Raw genomic sequence first — 21,637 nt, 5'->3', positions numbered from 1 at the left:
GGGATATTGACATGAAGTCCAGGCAAATAATAGGGGCAAAAATTATAATTATCATGGCGTAATTATCATGGCATATAATTATAAGGCATTCTGGGGGAGAGAAGTACAAGAAGATGTTTAAAGAGAATTCTGCAGCAGCTAGATAGGAAGAGCACTTGAGTAAACCAGCTGAGGTATCCTAAAGTACTTGGTTCATATGCTCTGCCCATTAACCCTGTTAAGTAATGGTAGTTAAATAAACATATAGAGAGCTTTGGAGAGGACCCTCTAAACTAGGATAAAATTAGACATTACTGCCAGGAAGTCGAGTAGTTCATGAAGACAGAAGATCTCTTTCACAATGATTACTAAAGGCTGGTATAGATGAGGGGCAATAAAGAGGATGTTGTATGCCATACTCATGAGTCCATTCACTACCACTAGGATGGTACGAGAAGATAAAGATTATGGTGATGATGCTAGTGATGCTGTACCAGGACCATCATTTAGGAATGAGAAGTAGGTATGTCAGTCATCCAGGTGTAACTCTAACCCAGGAGAAGAGGAAATAGCATACTATAGGTTTCTTGTGTTCAGTCAACAAATATTGAGCACCTATTACATGTTAGGCACTGTTCTAGACACAAGGGGATCCAGGATTGGAGAAACAAAACAAAACCTGTCTATCCTTATGGAGCTTAAATAATAGTGAGGAAAGCAGATACTGAACAAATTAGTCAATTAGTGATAAATGCTTTGAAGAAAAATAAAGCAGGGCAAAGAAGCAGAGCAACAAGTGTGCTATCTGAAGTAGGGTGTTCTGGAAAAACCTTGCTGAAATGACATTCTAGGAAGAAGTCTGAACAAACAGGAGAGAATACCATGCTACCAGATTGAGGGAGAGCTTTCAGATGGGGAGAATAGCAAATGCAAAGGTTCTGAGGCAGGAAGAAGTTAGGAGTATCATACCAGGGGATCACCAAGATTTCCTTTGGACTAGAATCAGAATTGTAACTGGGTTACTATGACTTGGTGGGTTCATATTGCGAAACATATGTAGCAGTTAGGTATGGGCCTCTCTCTGGGTTGAAACAAATATCTATCTGGTCCTCTCACTTCTACACAACCCCTGGATCTCGTCTAGTCATCACCTGACTAATATACTATTGTGTGTTTGCCTCCACTAGAATGTAAGCTCCCTGAGGACAGACCCTGGGCACAAGCATGAAACCACTGTCTGCGCTGGAGAGTCATCTTTAGCTCTAGTTGGCATAGGATGACCCCTGGAGACACTGCAGCCTCTACTAGCAACAAATATTAAAGTTTCTGACACAGTGCACTGGCTTAAGACAAAACTTCTTGATTCCAGTCCAGCAGATTCAGCATCACCTGGATCCTTGTCAGAAATGAAAATTTTGGGGCCCTACCTGGAACCTACTGAATCAGAAACTCTGGGGCTGAGGCACAGCAATGTGGTTTAACAAGCCCTCCAAGTGATTCAGATGCACAATGAAGTTTGAGAACCATTGTTCTAAGTTGTGGAGGTCTAGGAACACCAGCCACTTGAAGAATAAATCTGCATGTCTCAAAGGCCTGGGTGGTTCCTATGGAGTCATTTCTGCCAATGAGGATCAACTTCTTGAGAAAGCTAGCTCAAGAAAGAGGTTACAGGTAACAAGATGACCCCTACCGCAGGCTGAAGCACCACATTCAAGTCTTGATAAGGGCAGAGGTAAACAAAGTCTTTAGCTGAGGTATGAAGACTCAAGCTTGGACCAGATACACTTTTTCTTTTCTTAAAGAAGAAAGTTTGGGGGGATATCAGAGAAGAGAAGACAAATAATCATTATATAAGACAACATTGGGAGTGAGTCTTCTACTTCAGATCTTCTACTTCATCTCATCAAGCATAATGTGAAAGGCCTAGCTGTTTAGCAAGTCCAAGGGATATATCTTCAGGCTCTTATACACATTTCCCTGGGTTAACTGAGAGGCAGTTTAACAGGGGGCCACCCATAGTAGGGTGGTCCAAGAGGATAAATAAGATCATTTCTATTAACCAATGGAAGATGAAAAAAAGTGTTCCACAGGTCTACTGGTATCCTTGAATATTTGACTGGAAGAAAAGCATCTATAAGGCTATTTTCCCACTCAGTGATCTTTCCAATTTAGTTGACACTATAAAAGCCCTGAGAATTTTAGCTTCATGAAAACACAAGTTCCTTGGAGCTGGTCCTGGGAGGTTGGGATCGGGAGCTCAATGTTGAATGGTGACTAGGTTGAGATGAAGGCAATTTTTTTTTTTATTATTAATTAATTTATTTTTGGCTGTGTTGGGTCTTCGTTTCCGTGCGAGGGCTTTCTCCAGTTGCGGAGAGCGGGGGCCACTCTTCATCGCAGTGCGCGGGCCTCTCACTGTCACGGCCTCTCCCGTTGCAGAGCACAGGCTCCAGATGCGCAGGCTCAGTAGTTGTGGTGCACGGGCTTAGTTGCTCCGCGGCATGTGGGATCTTCCCAGACCAGGGCTCGAACCCGTGTCCCCTACATTGGCAGGCAGATTCTTAACCACTGCGCCACCAGGGAAGCCCATGAAGGCAATCTTGATAGAGGCAGAGCTCCCACTGATTTTCCTTTAGCAAGAATACAGGTTCTTACAGCTTAGAAGTGGTAAAACCCAGAAGGCACAGCATGACTTGGCTCTTCTACTATCTTTATAGTTGGCTCCCCAGTTACTCCTCCCCTCACTCAAGTTGTACTGGCCTCTCTACTCCTCCAATGAGCCAAACTCCTTCTCATCTCAGAGCCTACTGTCCCTTTTTCCAGAAAGCTCCTCTTCCCCCTTTGCCTGGCTAGTGCATACTCATCTCTCAGGTCTTCCCGAGAAAGCATTTTTCTGACTTCTCAGGCCAGGTTAGGTGCTCTGTTTTACACTCTGATTACATGGTATTATTTTCCTTCATTGTACTAGCATTATTCTAATTATCTAGCCACATGTGTGATCATGTGATTACTGTCTTCCTCCCACAAGACCATAAACTTCATGAGGGCAGGCAATGTACTGATTTTCCTTACTTTACTCCCAGTGCCAAGTACAGTGCCTGACATAGTATGTGCTAAACAAGTTTTCTTGGAAGGAACAAAAAGGAGGGAGGTAGAGAGAAAGGAAGAAAAGGAAGGGAAGAGGAGGGAATGAAGGAGGGGAAGTAGGCAGGGAGAAAGGCAGAAAAGGAGGAATGGAGGCCCCACTGGGGCAAATTGGGAAGATATTTGATTCTCAATCTCTGATGGGAGAGTTGGAAGGGTTAAATGTAGCTCTTACCTGAGGCCTCAGTGCTTAAAGGCAGAAGGTGAACATCAACATTTTGTCCATGGGATAATGCTGAGTTCAAACCACAGAAGCAGTTCCAAATGGGTCATCAGAGCAAAGGGGGTCTGAGGTGAGTATTAAGTATAGAGCAAAATGAGAATGGGAAAAGCAGGGAAGAAGAGGGCAAATAAGAAATAATCTATACAAATTCGGGAAACTGTAGGACAAGTCCACCAGCTGGGCTTATTTCTTTACCTAGCAGCTTTTTATGCATGGGCAAAGCAATGTCTGATTAAAGGGACACAGACCACACACAGTTGCCATATATAGATATGTATTCTTCCAACAGCTTAATAAATTGGGATTCTTGTATACAAACCATTTTCTTGTGAGTCTGGTTAACCCTGGGTACACTAAGGGGACTGAATTAAGTTAGAGTGTATGCCATTTCAAAGCTTAGGACTGGATCCTGGACCATTGTGCCCTGCCAACATGCTGGAGCTCAGTGAAACTCTACCTAAGCAGTCAGCTGGCCCCTCCCTTTCCTACATCTCCAAGGCATCTTCTTTTTAAATTCAACATTTTTGAACCAAAGTTATCAAGCTCTTAACTTATTATCTCCCTTCTTGATCGTCAGCTCCTGGGGGAGAGGGAAAGCATCTAGTTCATTTTCTCATCTCCTACTGAGTCTAGTACAATGACTTCAAATAGTAAGTGCTCAAAAATTATTGAATAAATATTGCTATATACTTCATAGGTGCTGGGAGTAATTACTCCAATGAATTCGTTAACTTCTTGAGGAAAACCTTTTTAGACCTGAATTCCTTCTGGAAATATAAGGAGTTGGACTAAATAATCTCTAAGGCATTTCCAAATTGTAAACTACTGGGACAATGACAAGGTTATGTTACAACCTCTCTTATCATTTCTAGCATATTACTGGGCACATAGTGGGAACTCAATAAATGTTTGCAGTGAACTGACTCCAATACAGATATATTTAAGTTGAGAAGAAAAACACAGAAATGTGTTTCTGAAGTTTCATATAAATTGCCTAAGAGTTGGACACTACTTAAAGAGAAATCTGTTATTAAGTGGATTCTGAAGGTGAATATTTTTTATGATATTTGGAATCACTTTGTGATATAATAACTCCTTAATTTATTTTTTTAAGTTTCACATTTTTATATATCAAGGTTCCTAATAATAGGTTAAACCAGATTAGCAGCTTACAGTTATGAGGGAGCCAAATGACTTACTATTGACTAAATCAAGCTATTCTTCATAGAGGGAACTGTCCCTCTTTCTGTAGTTTTACAGATCTCTCTCTCTCTCTCACACACACACACACACACACACACACACACACACACACACAACTTTCTCCCCTGTGTCTTAACTCATATTTTGAATTTAGTAAGTCTATCCTGATTTATAATGCTACTCATAAATTTTTCACTTTCCAATACTCCTTTCCACATTCCTCCCCCTTGTTTAACCACATGCCTCACCATTTTTAAAAATAGGTATGCCTTCCACGGTGTCTGGATCATCCATAGTATCTAGACTCTTCAAGGCGTCTGTCTTGGGTGGTGGCTTTTGTATGAGCATGCTGCAAGTTGAAGCTTCCCCAGCTGAGAAGCAACATTTCTAGGTCACCCTCAAGGTGGGATTCAGGGAGGGGAGTGCTCTTTATTCTCTTTCACTTTCTCTATGGCTCTCAGTTAGCTGTCTAGGGCATTTTTCACATAAATCCAGTGACAAATTAGAGAAGTGATGACTCTTATCAACAACTATCTTACCTCCAAAAGGTTCTACTATTTTGACATAAATGAGGTAAAAGCAGAACACATAACTAGAAACTTTAAGACTGGGGAGGAAGAGAAAGCCATTTTTCTTTGGGACTCTATTTATCTTATAGGTTTTGGAGTGTCAATTCCAACGGCAACAAGGACTCCCACAGATGAACCTGGAAAGGTTGAAATAATTCACAAAGGACAGAGAAATCAACTACCAGCTCATGTGCTATAAATCTTGTTCTCCTTCAACTCCCAAGTCCTCCTTACCTGCCTGGGGCCTATCCCCCATACATCAGGCCAAAATCTCACCTGATACTTGTACAAGGAAAAGACAGGACTCAGTCATAAACATTTTATCATAGTGGGGATGGAATAAACAAGGTCAGTTGACTGCTAAAGCCTGCCTCTACACTAGTAAGTCTCATATCCTGTACTGAGATTCCCTGCAAGAGAACCCATTCTGTCACTGGCGTATGATCAGGAGACACTGGTACCTGTTCTCTGAGGAGTCCTGACTAACTGGCGAGACTGAATCACACACATGAAAAATTTCAGATGCAACTCCTCTTTATGCATGGTTGTCTCCTAGAAATAGAGACAGAGTTTAATGCAAATCAACAGATCTGTGGAATGATTAAGATGGACAAAAGTGACATGGACCAGGTATGTTCAATACTAACAGGTCTTAGGACCTGACAGTATAAAATGTCAGCATATGAAGTGATACATATAATCTACTTTTATACATTTGACAGGGCAAGATATCCTGAACTCAGCAAGCATCTTCTCCAGCATCTGGGAGTAGCTAAACGGCTGGGGGCCTCCAGCTCAGCCAAGTCTGACCTCAGACTGTGGCTGTCATCTGGGTCTAGAGTGCTTACTCAGAAGCATTTCTCCAAGACTTCTAGACAGGGCCTGGGTCCTGAGGCCTGCCAAGCTGAGGGACTTGGTAACAAGTCTAAATGAACAAACATATTTCTTCTCATTATTTTCTCTTAAAAATAAAGATTAAAGGTTAATCAATTCGGTCCCAGGAACAACAACATGGCCATTTAGTTCTTCAGAGGGCAGAAATCTGGGTTTGACCCCGGATAGCTTTCCTCACACTTCCTGGAGGAGTGTTTCAAACTCCTCCAGAGTTCTGGAAATTTCTACACGTTTCTAGAGTCCAACCTAAGCCAATCCCAAGCTGCTCCCCGCCCCCTTTTCCCCAATGGCCAATCAAGCATGATGTAGTGCAAAGAGTATAGGACTGCAAGTTAAGAAACTTGTTTACTAGGCTCAGATCTGCCATGTACTTTATAACTTTGGGAAAAGACTTCACATCTCTGAAACTCAGGCTGAATGATCGCCAATAACCTCTACAAGCACTAACGTTTTGTGATTCTCAATAAAACATGAATCTAGCCTGAGTTAGATTTAGCTCTCAGGTCAACATCTGTCAAGGCGGCCACAGGTTCCCGCAGATCGAGGGCCACAGCAAGAAGCTGCCATGGAAACCAGAGCATAAGCAAAAACCGCCAGAGCGGAACCAGAAGGCGGCAGGTAAGGGGGCCGAGGGAACAGAGAAAAGCGAAGGACGAAGGGCAAACTAACAGTATTCTAACAACGAGAACAAGAAAAAGCCTAAACTGAAAGAGGAAACCATAACCACAGCCTTGGATGATCCCTCGGCTTCTCAGGCCTCGCCACACTGCGCAGGCGTTGCGCGGGTCCTCGACTCTGCTCTTTGACCTCTCGCCCCACCCCCTCCTCCGCTGCCACCGAACAGCTCTTCCGGTGTTGTGGAGGCGGTTCCGGTTCGCGGCGGTTCCCGGGTTTTGCGTTCCGCGCCCGGCCGGAAACCCCTTCGCATAGCAGCCGGTTCCGGTTCGGTGAGTGGCGGCGGGAAGCTGGGGGAGGGGTGAGGATGGAGGGAGCTTGGGCCGGGAGGCAGTGCGAGCCCGGGCCCGGCAGCCTGGGCTGGGCTGGACGGAAGCGGGGACGGCTGTGGGGACGGCGCTTTTTCCTCTGCCCCGCCCCCTGGGACCACCTCCCCTCACCCCTGCTGTCTGCCGGCCGCGGTCTGGCCGGTGGCCGTTAGTTAGGTTTCCCGAGGCCGTTCCTTGAGGCCTCTTTCTCCGGGGTCGAGGAGAGGCCGTCTCCCTAAGGTCACGGCCGGCCCCATCTCAGCACCCAGCCCTACGTGTGAGGAAAAGGCCGGTTGGGATTTCGGGGCTTTCCCGCCAGAGCAGGTCTTCTCTCAGGGGAAAGCTGTTTTCACCGGGAAGCTCAGCTTTTCTGTTATACCTGCTTCACCACCCGCCTTCCTTGAGACCTGAAAGATATTTCTCGACTACTTCTGCGTCTCACGTAAACATTTCTCCAACTCTTTTTACTCTGTGGTATCTCCCCGAGATGTGATACCGCTAGTGCCACCACCAGAGAGAAGCGTCTGGACCCTCCTGCCCAGGTTATGAAAATCCCCTTAACCGCCACCGTTTGCTTACCTGGCTCATCGCCTTCTGGTAATTCCTTTGAACCGTCTCTTTCTTGGGGTCCCCTAACGTGATCTCTCTGGATATATGCCCAGTTTCTCTTGAGCTTGGTGATTTCTGTTTATCGGTGCCTCTGCAGTATTTCCACTATCTTGTTGGCAATAACTTGCTCCTTTATCACTTTCACGTCAGCCTTGTTAAGTCATTTCATCTCACGTTTGGCTCACTTATATTTGGGGTGGTGGTGATTCTTATGAAATTTATATAAAGCCTTTTATAGGCCAATAACTATTTGATTTAGGGTCCCTCTTCCAATTGGATGTTTTTGGATGGAGTAGATCGCATCATCTCCTAAATCTTCACTCTCTATAAAGATAATTTGTGTTAAGGACTCGTGTTGAAAGATAGATTACACTGAATTTGAAATTGCAGTTACCGTGAAACCTTAAGCATCTCTTTAAGCATGATCCCTTAACCTTCCAGTTTAGAGTTTCCCTTTTTTCCCTCTAGTCCCATTTTGGAAGCCTCATTTGTTTTTATCTTGAGAAGCCTCATTCACTCTTACCTAATTCCAATTAATTATCCCAACTGCAAAGGTGGTCTTCGTATCACCCATCTGATGACAAATCTAGAGGGAGCAAATGGATTAAAAGACAGGTTTTTCTGCCTCAAGCTAAGGTGATGTAACTCTTGACTGCTGCTTCAGAAGTCTTTCCTTTTCTTTAGCTGACTCCTACACCTCCTACCAATTGCACCAGCTTTATTGTCTGGCTGTAAGTATCTGTTGATGAATCTGGTTTCCTCCTGTGGACAGTGAAATTCTCAGCAGCAGGGACCAGTTCTTATTCATCTTTGTATCACCAGTCCCCTGTATGTTATTGGTGCACAGTAAATGTTTGTGTATGAAAGAAAGTGAATCTTTGGTGTTTAAGGTGTTAGAGTCTAATTGGAGAGATTCCTTGTAAAAATATGAAAAACAACCAAAAAATACATAATGATATAGTACAAACTGTCTCATAAACATAATTTCCCAGAGTTCGTAGTAGGATAATTCATATGATCACTTCCACGCCCTTCTCATATCATAAATTGTTCTTACTACATCTTGGTCCTGCATAAGCTAATTGTACAATGCCTCTCCTCAATATATACTTTCAAAAAACTTCTTCATAGCTCTAAACATTCACTTTTATAATCAGCTCTTTGCATGTATGTAAACTTATAAATGTTTTACCATACTCATTACATTCTGTTATTGCCAGGACTTTGCCATCTTTTTTTTTTTTCTTTCAGATTTCCTATTATCTTGTGTTCAGCTACTTACCTGACTTCACCTGAATACCTGTAACTACTTATGTTCTTTTAGTAAATTAAATGAACAAAGTGAAGTAGAAAATGTGTTACTAGAATGCTCTTCGTAGAGGGAAAAAATTCTTACGCTTGAAAGAATTTGGTGGTATCAGAGGTTCCAGGTCCAACATTTCATGTTGAATCTTGGGGTAAAATATTCCTTCTCCCATTGTATTTGCCAAGTGACAAAAAGGAAGTAGCACGCTGAAGAAGCTGGATGTATTTGTATTAAAATGTAAATGTGGGGCTTTAATTCTTAAAATTATAAAAAAGTGTGGATTCCCCAGAATTAGCTAGGGATTACTTTTATCTTGCCAATGTGTATGAATCCTTGAGTAAGGATATGCTAAAGGATGTGAAATTTTGTGTTGTTTATTGAAAGAACATTTGCTTGGAAGTGAGGATGCCGGGATTTTTGTCTTCCCTTTGCCCCATCTTTGAGATTTCAGGCAAGTCACTTAACCTCTCTGGACATAATCTCTCACGTTCTTTGATTTGCTTGCTTCCCTCTTCACATCTATCTCAGCAATGCAAAGAAAGTTAACATGGGATTGTTCTGATGGGCACCAGGCTTTTAAATTGGCATTTTTCTTAACACAACAAAAAAGACTAGTGATGACTCCTGGTCCATGGGCCCCCAGAGCTGGGGGCGGCTGGGGGACAGGGAGAGAAGAGAGGCAAAGTGTCCTAGGGAACCTTTGGAAGTGCTGAAATGATTGGACAGTAGAAAATGAGCAAATATTTTAAAACTAAACCTGAAAAAAATGTCCCCTCACCCCTCCCCACCCAAGCCAAACAGGTGTGTTATGAAACTTTAAATAAATATTAAAAGGGTAGGTTTGTTAAAAAAAAAAAAAAAGACTAGCAATGACAGTTATGGGATGACCTGAAAGAGTGAAATGTGAAAAAGCCACTGCTAGTTTATTGGTTGATAGGATTTTTTTTTTCCCTTAATGGGGGACCCAGGGAATTTGGCTTTATTAAAAAAGAAAGAAGCGGAAAGAATAATCTGTAGAATTACCAGATAGAAACCTTTTAGTAAGTTGAGCATTTGGAAATATATTTGAAGCCTAAATCTAGGGCTTAAATTCTTTGGGAAACCTCCCTGGCAAGACTAGGTAATCAGATGATTACTCTGCTTAGTCTGTACCTATGCCAGGAAAAGCTCAAGCAGCCTTCCTTTATGTGTGCACTTCGTTATTGGGGCCATAAAGAATTCCTGTTATCATTATTCAGTTTCCTTAGATTGAAACTCTGATAGTGTTATGTATGTGGTGAAGTGCTCAATCTTTTTAAAAATATGTGATAAGATTATGACTATATCTGTGTAACATCTCTAGTCTCCTCCTATTGTAAATCTGCCAAGAAGCCTGTGTCCAAGGGTACATTTATTAACCTAGTTCCACCAGTTAGGCTTTTAACTTCTTTTTCTGGGCAAATTAGATATATCGAGGAAAAAAATAATTTCATGTAGGCAAAGGGGCTTTGGTATGCAACTGTTTGAGTAATGATGGGGGGAAAAGTACTTAGTACCACTGTGAAGTGTTCCTTGATAACTTTTTGTTTGGCTGCTAAGACGTATGGAAGAGAAGTCCTAACAGGACTACCACAAGATCTGTCACTTGTTTGTAAAATGGTTTAGTGGGACTTCCCTAGTGGTCCAGTGGTTAAGACTTCGCCTTCCAATGCAGGGGGAACCCTGGTCAGGGAGCTAAGATCTCATGTGCCTCGGGGCCAAAAAACCAAAACATAAAACAGAAGCAATATTGTAACAAATTCAACAAAGACTTTAAAAATGGTCCAAATGAAATAAAATATAATGGTTTAGCATGAGGTAATAGAAAGAGTAATGGATTGGGAAGAATGTTTAGGTTGTAATTTCAGTGCAGTCACTAACTTTATGATCATATGCAAATTAATCTGCAAAGGGTTGGCTCTCCTAACCTGCTTTGTGCTGTAATATTCTGTGATTCTGTGGGTAGTCCATAATTGCTGTTTAGTATTACACAGGTTGCAGAAATGTTTGGAACTACCTCAGGCTAGTTTTAGTTCCCATTCTCTTCCCATCAACTTGCCTTACCATGTTATATTTTTCTCCACTAAGAATACAAGTGTCACTTCTGAGTGGCTTCCTGTTCTGTAATGACATGAAAGAGATGTTTCAGAATGTAACATTTCTATTCTCTGTCTTCTTTTATAGGACTTTGTATCTTTGCTGAAGTCAGTGATGTGAAAACACCTGACATGGGTAAGACTGACTATGAAGTAGTGTTCAATCCTTTTAGTTACTCTGATTAGATAAGCTGGAGTGAAAGAATATTTGCATCTTTGTGCTTAATAATATTTTCAGTATTTGTGTCTTCGTGCTTAATAATAATTTTAAAAGAGATCTCATCCTAATTATGTAATACAGTATACCAAACAATTTTCTTTTGGTTGGGATATTGTTTATAGCAACATTTTAAAGCATTTTCTCATTCATTGTATTGAAAAAGCTAAATACACAGTAGCAAGCATTTCTGTGTGCAAGGCCTTGTTTTTTAAGTACTTAAAATACCTAATACAGTAAGTCCCCTACATACAAACCTTCAAGTTGTGAACTTTCTTTTCAAAGACGCGAACATGCGTTTGTGTGTCCAATCACGTAGGTTAGTTCACGTGTCTGGCGTACATTGTCACGTGCGTGCATCCTCTACAAGTCCTTGTGCTTTTGTGTACTTTACTGTACAGTACTGTATAGAGTACAGTAGTACGGTGTCTTTATTTCAAGCCCAGGATGTCTGGAAGCAAGTGTAAAAGCAGCAGTAATGTAGGTGGTACTGCTAAGAAGCACCAGCCGTTTTACTGCACTGTACTACTATACTTTTCAAGGTACTGTAAGATTAAAAATGTTTTCTTTATTTTTTGTGTTTGTTTTTTATGTATTATTTGTGTGAAAAGTATTATAAACCTATTATAGTACAGTACTATATAGCCAATTGTGTTAGTTGGGTACCTAGGCTAACTTTGTTGGACTTACAAACAAATTGGACTTAACGGACGCACCCTCGGAACGGAACTCGTTTGTATGTAGGGGACTTACTTTAGTACCTAGTAGGTACTATTATTATCTCCATTTTGTTGACAGAGAAACTGAGGCACAGAGGTTAAGAAACTTGCCTAGGATCACACAGCTATAACTGGCAGAGCCAGGATTTAAACTCAGGGACTGGTTCCAGGGTCCTTGTTCTTTAGTACTGTTATACTGCCCTCTATGTGATAAATAATATGATTAAGGTAAAATTTAAATTTCATTTAGCTAGTGGCATTGAGAATTAATTGTGATTGGAACATTTTCTGCTATTCATAGTACTTTATGTCTATAACGGGGAACAATATAAGGTCAAGACTAGTAGTCAATTTAGGAATCGTTTGAAAAATCTATAGTTAGATCTTACAACATCCCATATGCTCCTTTTAAGTCCACATTAGTCTTCTCTCTACTGTTTTTTCCTTTTGTTTAGTCTACCTTCTTTCTCCTGGTCATTTGTTTCCCTTCTCTCTCACTGCTGATAGCAGTATAAATCACTGAGTTCCCTTACTCTCACTTGTTCCTGTTCTAACTCTTTTATGGTAACAAAGGTCTCAAAAATGGTAACAAAGTACGGTTCTGCCACAGTATACAGTAACTGAGCTGATATCTGTTAAGAGCTATATGAATAAATTACGCTTTTTGCAGAAAAAATTTTCAAGTGGATTAAATTTTAAAGCACCTTGTTGAGTTGAAACAGAGGAAATAAACCAGGGTTAAGAGTATTTGCTTTGAATGGTGAATTTTTTTCCCCGTTTTTTTTTTTTTTTCTACAGTTAAAATAAAAAAATCTTCTTTTGAGAAAATTTCATTATTTTTAAAACTTTGAATTAAGCTCTTTTTATTTTTGTACAAGTTTTGAACTATTTAGTAGATGATCTCGATTCCAAATTAACCAATTTCTGCACGTGGGCCTGTTTTTTTGACAGTGACATTTTGAGATTTCTTGCCAATAGTTATGAAGGAGCGGTTTTATTTGACTGTAGAGGTGTTTGGGGGAAATCATTTTTATTAGGTGAAAAGATTGGTTCATAGGAAAGTAGGTATTCAAGAATTACGTGACTTGAACTAATCCGGACTCTTTCCCCAGATGATACTGCTGATAGGATGAGGATGGATGCTGGAGAAGTAACTTTAGTGAACCACAACTCCATATTCAAAACCCATCTCCTGTCACAAACAGGTTTTCCAGAGGACCAGCTTTCACTTTCTGACCATCAGGTTAGTAATAATTTTCTTTCCTTAATTAATGAATTATTTTGGCTTAAGTTTTCATCTGATAGAGTTTAAATGCCACACTCAAAAGCACAAGAATATATGTAAACTTTTTACAATCAGTAATGCTAGTATTTGGAATTCTGTTTGATACGTTAAAGTTAAATAAGAGCCAGGCTATGTATAAATTCTTGGAGAATGGTACCTTTTAGAAACTCTTTATTATTCCTCTGAATATTACAATTACTAATACACAGGTCAGCTTTCTTTTAAACTGGTGTCTTAAAATTGCTGAGCATTAAATGGGGGGAAACTATGAAAATATACAGTAGCTCTGAAATTTCTCTGTTCTGTAAAGCTTAGTTTCTCAAGGGACCAGCAGCATCAGGATCACCTGAGACCTTATTAGAAAAGCAGAATCTCAGGCTTTACCCCATACCTACTGAATCAGAATCTACAGTTTAAAAAATCTCCGAGGTTTGAGGACTGTTAATAAAGCGGTCTTCCTCAGTAGGAAGCCATTACTAATTAGGATGAGCCCATTCTTTGCTGTGTGCAGAATGTTCAGCATCCGTGGGCACTAAATACCTGTAGCATCTGCCCCCAGTAATCATTTTGATAACTGAATATATATCTACACATTTCCAGATTTGTACTGGGGTGCAGCAGCACCCCTGATTAAGAACTGTCCTGTAAAGTTATCAAGAGAACCAAAACCAGGTTGATTTTGTCAGCTGCTTTGATATGTGATACAGCTGGCTTTGAGAACAGGATATATTAAATACGTATTACCTTCTAATGAGCATTCTTTGAATTAAGTTGTATAACAGATATTTTGCCCATTTTTCCCCTTGAAGCCTTAATCATTTCATCATGTTTTCCTTTCTTACTAGTATGTAGCTTAATTTATTTATAATATATATAATTATAATTAATTATATTGCATTCTGAAATATGTCATAATCTTGTTTAATTATATATTTTTCCTAGTGTAAATTTTTGTTTTATTGTAAGAAATATGGTTTAAGAAAAAACTTTTGTTCTGTTTAGATTTTACCTTCCAGGCAAGGAAATTTGGACCGATCTTATACTTGTTCTACAAGAAGTGCAGCTTATCCAAATTATTATTCAGGTATGACACATTACTTGGAGTCAAGGCATTTCTACCTTTCAGACTTCTTCCTAGCAAGTTGTTTGTGTTTACTGTCTCTAAAAGTGAAAACATTGTCAAAAGCAAAATGGTATTTTCTCCACTAAAACATCATTTTAATGAGCTCTCTGTGTATAGTTGCTATAATACTTCACTGATCTAGTCTCAACCAAATATTTTTTAAAGGGAGATTTTTTTTTTTAGAATCCATTCTCCTACTTGTCTATTATGCCCTTGTTAAAAGCAATACAGCTTTGTTTTTGGCTTTTAGTTTTTTTGGTTTTTTGTTTTTTTAGATATGTGTATGTGATGTAAAGGTTACTTGTATTGATTTGAAGCACAGAGCTAGCCTATTTGTATTCTGCTTGAAATCATAAACCCTGAAAATTTGTTTCTACCCAAGCTTGTCCCTCCATTAGGGCAGGAAATGTTAACTACATGTTTCTGTCTAGCACCTGCCACAGCCATGCTTGCATATTCAAGGGCTTGCCTTTTCAACTTGTGATCCATGACAGAAGTCAGCATTCTCTAGGCTATTCCTAGCCCCTGGCCTGCCTGACTTTTCATCTGCCCCCTTTCTAAGGTTTGGATTTCCAATGATCTGGCTCTGTCTTGGGGAAACTTAAGAGTTTTTTATTGGTTAGTCTCCTGGCAGTATGACCCAGGAAGATTATAGTGGTCTTCCAAAGTCTTTTCACTCTTCATGCCTTAATCTCCTCACCTGACCCAAGTATGGGAATATTAGCCATACCATTGAACCTGTTTCAATGGGATTTTTATAAGGATAAGTTGAGATAATAAATATGAAATGCAAATAATAATTATTGTTGTTATTTGGCTTCCTCAGGATTCTTTGTCAGCAAGATGAGATCTCCTCCCCTAAAAAGACGTTAGTATGATGCTCTTTTAGATTTATATTATATTTAAATATCATTTAGGTGGGTGGTACTTTACCCTGGGCACTGGATTTCCTCTTCTGGGGTGGGAAATGGTGTCCACATAGTATGTGCATAATTGTATAGAAAAATCAGTTAATCTTTTCAGAAAGTAACTCTGCCATCATTATTGTTGAAAAGGCCTTTCTGATGAGCAGAGAGCCTGAAATATGGCTTGATAGCTTATTAGTATTGATCCTAGGGGAAGGACAGTTGAGTGGATAATATTTTCATTTGAACTCAGGCTGTGTTTGCTTATAATTTTGTATGCTGATTTACCTTTGGAGAGAATTTTGTTTTTTGTTTAAAGTAATTGCTTAATAGTAAACAATCATATATAGAAAATTATACTCAAGATCTCCTGGCTAACTCAACTCTTACTTAACCCTGTGGTCTTTTCTGTTTTTTTATCTGAGTATATATCTATGTACACATTGTATGATTTGAAACGTAATTTTTTTTTTAGCCCAATATATATTTTTTTAATTTTCTATCTGCTTACCTGTTATTCTTCTTATTTACCTTTTTCTGTTGATTTCTCATAATCCATGGAATTTATATGCACATTCACAATCCTTTACGTGCAATTCCAAAATCCGAAAAGCTCTGAAAACCAAAAAATTTTTTCATGATTTATTTGACATCAAAACCTGACCTGAGCTCAATTCATTACTTGGCAAAAGCTACATGAACTGACATTTAACTGTTTATGTTTTGTCTTTTATTTATCTCTGTAAATATGAATATTTACACATTTTACTGTAGATATATCAATATGTTTGATAACAGGGTGCTGCTTCAGATTATACTTAGAAGTGCTACATAGTATATACCAGGTTATCTTTGTAAAATCGCCAAAATTTTTAATGTAGAAACACAGCTGGATCCAGGGGGCTGTGATTTAGGATAATGGGCCTGTGTCTTCATTTCCTTCATTTTCTCTATGGTTTAGGTCCCCTTCACCCTCTCCATTTTCAGCTATTATAAATAACATGACTTAAAATAATTTGTTTTAGCTTTTTTCTTTTAAATTTCAGTAGACCCTTGATATTCACAAAGCATATTTCTGAGATCATCTCAGGTCCCTATATTCTTGACTGGTGGTATTTAACCAGAGTGCTGGCTTTCTACTCAGTTACATGATTCTTGAGGGTTATATTTTTTCTATGTTTGTCCTCATACCACAACTTGATCCCTATATCAAAATTTTATGCCAGAGTTTTTATCTCTCACTTGAAGGCCTTTTTTTTAGGAAAAGAAAAAAATCATAACAGTTACTTTATACATGACGATGACTAGAGAGTACCAACAGCAAATAATAAAACCATATTGAAATGGGGTTGCTGAGGTATTAGATTCATTCTCTAAAATACAGCCTGAAGCAGAGGATTCAGATTTATGCCTCTGCCAAGTTTAGTCTAGCCCCTGACCAAGCAAGCTTATGACATGCCACAGACCTTTTAGGTTGCTCACTGACTATCAGAACTTTCAATCTGTGAATGCCAAGGGTCTGTATACTTTTTTCTTATAATAAAGACTTTAATTCAAATCTTTTTACTGTGTACTTTTTTAACTTTGTTCCTTTGCCACACCCATTCTTGTTCATTACAAGTCCTGCAGAATATTGTCTCTGTTATCTCCTGTTCTTTGCCAATAATTTCCACATTGATTTCTATGGTCAGTCACCTTGAGACTTAACTCTTGATTGGGCTAGATGTGGGTCCCCAGTTTACCTGCCTTAGTCTCCTCATTCTGACTGTACTGGTCTTTGTCTCCTCTCCTACCTTACTATCCTGTCCTCCACTAAGATGAAAACAAACACAGGAAAAACTCAAACTTCAGAACCTAGAGTCTGGAGCTTCCCATTTACACTTTACTGGATCTGCCTCTCTGTATCAAGCTTTTTAAATATTTGCTTCTTAATCCCAAGAATAGACTGTTAAAAACATTTTTTTTTTAAATTTAGAAAGCAGAGAAAATGCAACATTTTCACTTTAATAACTTAGTGCTGGTCAGACTTGAAGACTTCTTGATTTTATTAAGAGCACAATTGAAAAGAAAATTAAAACATTTTAAACCTTAAAGAAAAGTAGCTTTAGATGAAAAGAAATGATTTTGCTCTTGCTTAGAATCATTGTCAATGTCTTATCTTTGGAAAATATGTTAAATTAGGTTGCCAAATAGGCATTTAGTAGGTAAGATGAATTAAAGCATCCTGTATTCATAATAACTAAATGAATCTGAAAGTTAACAGGAGCAACTGATGGTTACTTTCATACTAAGTGATTGCCTGACACACTTTGTTTTAAATATAAAATTTCATTATGTCCATAAAATTACTGCCTGTCCTTGTAGAAAATTTGTAGAGAAAAGTAGAAAAATCCCCATCATTCTATCATTGGAACACACCCAAAGTTAAAATTTTGGTGTATTTCCCTATAGTTCTATGTGTGTGTGTGTGTACACTTATTAAGTAATCTTATTTGTGACATTTGCAATCTGACTTCTTAATGATGACAGAATACTGGGTTAAACTGTCAACTAAAAAAGAATGTGTGCAGCCTCCTGTTGGTCCCTTTCTAGCTTTGCTTGATCCCATCAGCAGTAGAGCACTATTCAGTGATTTCATTGAGTGGGGATGGAACCACCTTATTCTGGTGAAACAGATTGCCTGATCCTGTGCTTTTCCCTTGAATTTTAAAGCCAAAACCTCTGTCAGATGCCATTGAGGAGGCTACTCTGGTTTATCCTTGGTCTCAAATTTGCATTTTTTGGTAGACTTATTCCTCAAGTAGACATCTCTAGTTAGATCATTCCCAAATCAAATTTTAACAACAACAAAGTATGAGAGACGAAGATTTCTACTGTTATTACTTTGCTTAAAGATAATGATTTTCTGGTCCTTTAATGAAACTCATTTTCATTAGCCTCATGTCTCTTATTTTTACAGTAATAGTAGTAGATGTCAAGCATAGTTGTTGATTATAAAGGGAAAAGGTTGTAATTCATTTTGAAAGTAAATTTAATTATTAATTAGGTCATCCACTGGTGCATCAACTGGTACTAATACCACCCCTGACTGCTGCTTTTTTTCCATCTTATTTAGCCTAAATTCTGATAATCCTGATCAGCTTAAAAAAAAAAATTCCAATACAATACAAAACTGATACTTTTGTCAGCTGCCAAACTTTTTGGATAGAGTATCAAAAGCTACGTTAAATAGTTTAAATAACATAAATACATAATATTGTGCAAAGTTCCATAGTAATATGCTTTGAAAGAGGATCCTCAAAGTGATGTTGGCATTAGACAAAATTCAGGGAGTAGAGAGTTACATTTTTGTCTTTCTACTGGTGCTCCTCAGTTACATAGCCTAACATCTGAAGTTATTTTGAAGGTGTTGTTTTAAATTGTCCCATCCTGCTGATGGAGAGAGGAGGCTATAAAAATTATTCTACTCCTAGCTGAAACTTTGAAAGATTTTTATCACCCCAGTTTGTAAGCCACAAGTCAGAAAATTCAAATAATAATTAATCCTCGCTTAGTCTGATTGCAATAGCAAGCATCCGAGTATTGATATGTCTGATGATTATAACATTAAGTGACTGAAGATTATCATATCAGAACCAAATGCATAATGACGGGTCATTCCTGCCATAAGCCGGCCAGAATAAGCAGCAATTAGGTTACCTCTGCTCTTAGACAGAGCCCCTGAGTCGTGAACATGGTAATTAAAACAAGAAAGTGACACCAGCTGCTTATTAAGCAATAACTGTTGTTCATTTGAATTACAATTCTCCTTGGCCCTCCACCTGCTTTCTTACTGGTCTGGCCTACCTTCTTTCAGGCCCAGGCCTGGGAGTGCTTGCAAGATATAGTTGGGGTAAAATGTTGACTTTTGGTGGACACCACGGAGTCACATTGATGCAGATAAGGCACATGGCTGTGGCAGGATTCAGCTCCTTCATCAATTTTCAGGTTAGTATGGCTGAATCAATTATAGTTTGTAGAAGTTCCCTTATTGCAGACTTTACTGGCAGTTGAGACCGGGATCTTTCTTCCATTAGAGACATGGTGATATGCCACATTACTTTGGAATACAATGTTGGACATGGTTGCAGTCATATGGAGAACCAGTATAGGTATTTGTTTAATTTATTCAAACTTTTATTCTTCTAGACAACCCTTCCTCAGACAGTTTTCTTGGCTCAGGAGACCTAAGAACCTTTGGCCAGAGTGCAAATGGCCAGTGGAGAAATTCCACTCCAGCATCAGGTTCAACTTTACAAAAATCAAGAAACAGCCGAAGTCTTTACCTCGAAACCCGAAAGACCTCAAGGTAAGTATTCTGGCTGCTCAGTTCACAAGCTCTTCCTGCAATATAAGGGAAAATGGCTATAAGATAGTTGTTACATTGGCATTTTTAAAAAGTAACACCACTTTTGAACTTTAAACCATAGAGATACGGACAAATTCATTTTGAACTTTCAACTTTTAATTTATCTGGTGCTGGATTTTGGTGACAGCCAAATCTTATCATTAGAGGGAGAGAGTTTTGAGGGAGATCTTGGTGGATATGAGTGTATTGGAACCCTTCAGGATCAATACGGCTATTTTGAACCTTAAAGTGAAAATTGATCAATTTCTGCAACTTCAGTGGCAAAGAAACCAGCGCATTTTGTAGGCTCTCATGTGAGCAGAGACCTGACTTAAACCAAAACAACCTTACACCTTAGTCAACTACCTATATTGTAAAATTAAACTCAGAAAGAACTTGATCATATTTAGTCTAACTTATAAGCCCTGCTCATTCCCTCACCAAACTTCTGATTATTAAAGGCAGATGAAGTTTGGCTTAGAAACTTTTCCCTCAAGTACTTTATTATATTAGTAAATATTTCTTTTTTAATATGGTATTTATGACTTCTTAAATATTACTCTGGTGGTGGATTTTAGGCATGTGGGATCATTCAGTTTCCTGCTTAGTCAAAGCTAAGCTTTCTGGTGCTGATTGAAACCAACAAGATGGTTTTTATTTTATTTTATGATTATCAGCACATGGACTCTGGAAACATGTGTGAGTACTCCCAGGGATTGTCTTCCCCACTTCTTAATATTTTTAAAAATTACATAAGAAGTCATTAACACAGTCACGTTGTAAAAGTTAAAACATTGCCAATAAAGCCAAAGATCCCTTGACCACTACTCACAATCTTACTCCCTTCCCCTTCATGCGTTTCCTTCCAAATCTTTTCCTATGCTTGTTTCTCTTTCACTTTCTCTTGCTTAGATATAGAATGATATATATGCTGTGTAATACTATAAAATGTATAATATGTTATCTTCATTAAAGATATTCTGTTTGCATCATTTGGCAAGTTGCTTTTTTTCCTAAATAATGCCATGCTGTTATTTTTTTAAATAATGTTATTACAGAAACAGTGCGCATGCTTTGTACAAAATCGGAAAATACAGATAAGCACAAATAAACGATAAAAACATCATATTCCCACCAGTCAGAGGTCACCTTTGTAATGTCTTAGTACATGTCCTTCCAGATATTTTTCTGTTTACACACATTTTTTTCCAAAAATGAGTTCATATTGTGCATACTCTTTTGTAATCTTTTTCAATCATCTTCTCTTTTTCATTCAGTAAATTTTATCTTATACACTGAATAAGTTATATTTAAGTTTTCCTAGTTGACCCAAAAGTATGCTTTACAGCTAGTTTGTCCAAAGCAGTATGCAGTTTAAAATCGCATCTGGTATTTATCACCCTTAAGTCTCTTACAAGCCTGAACAGCACCCCCTTTTTTTATGGCATGACTTTTTTCTGCATAATGTTCCACCTTTTGGATTTGACAGGTTGCTTTCCCGTAGTATCATTATTTTGTCCTCTATCCTCTGTATATTTTATAAACTAGATTTTTGACCTTAATAAAAGCTGATGCTGTGTTACATCATATTAGAAAACTTACAGTCCTATCATTAGTGATGCTGGATTGACCTCTAGATTTAGAGTGATAGCGCTCTAGTCCTTAATTGTACAGTTAGGTTTTCTTCCCCCTTGTGACTGGAATGTAATCTAAATGATGTTACTTTGGCATTTTATGAACGACCAGTTTCAAATCAGCCTAGGAGTTATTAATATCAACTGATAAATCCTTAGCTGATAGTAATTTTTTAATTGAGGTATAATTGACATATAACATTATATTAGTTTCGGGTGTGCAGCATAATGATGCAATATTTGTATATTGATCACCACGATAAGTTTAGTTAACATCCATCACCATACATGGTTACAAAATTTTTTTTTCTTGTTATGAGAACTTTTAAGATCTACTTTCTCA

The 21,637-nt window shown here is 38.6% G+C and overlaps 1 protein-coding gene across 4 annotated transcripts in view; it reads left to right on the top strand.

Moving 5' to 3' along the window:
* The first annotated feature begins 6,971 nt into the window (after positions 1 to 6,971).
* The window catches only part of SENP1 (SUMO specific peptidase 1), a 56,850-nt gene continuing 42,184 nt past the window's right edge, over positions 6,972 to 21,637 (top strand). For 2 of the 4 annotated variants that reach the window (XM_068561286.1, XM_068561288.1), the window contains exons 1-6: positions 6,972 to 7,592; positions 11,113 to 11,160; positions 13,073 to 13,203; positions 14,248 to 14,329; positions 15,195 to 15,236; positions 19,462 to 19,621. In XM_068561286.1, coding sequence (XP_068417387.1) covers positions 7,541 to 7,592; positions 11,113 to 11,160; positions 13,073 to 13,203; positions 14,248 to 14,329; positions 15,195 to 15,236; positions 19,462 to 19,621 — 515 coding nt within the window. In that variant the 5' untranslated portion in view covers positions 6,972 to 7,540. Of the gene's footprint in view, positions 7,593 to 11,112; positions 11,161 to 13,072; positions 13,204 to 14,247; positions 14,330 to 14,698; positions 14,931 to 15,194; positions 15,237 to 19,461; positions 19,622 to 21,637 lie in introns of those variants that run through there. The other 2 variants (XM_068561287.1, XM_068561289.1) reach the window with 2 other exon arrangements.

Source organism: Eschrichtius robustus, chromosome 13, assembly GCF_028021215.1.
Source record: "Eschrichtius robustus isolate mEscRob2 chromosome 13, mEscRob2.pri, whole genome shotgun sequence".
NCBI classification, from domain to species: Eukaryota; Metazoa; Chordata; class Mammalia; order Artiodactyla; family Eschrichtiidae; genus Eschrichtius; species Eschrichtius robustus.
Note: the sequence above shows the minus strand (reverse complement) of the source record. Positions and strands in the feature narration are given on the sequence as shown.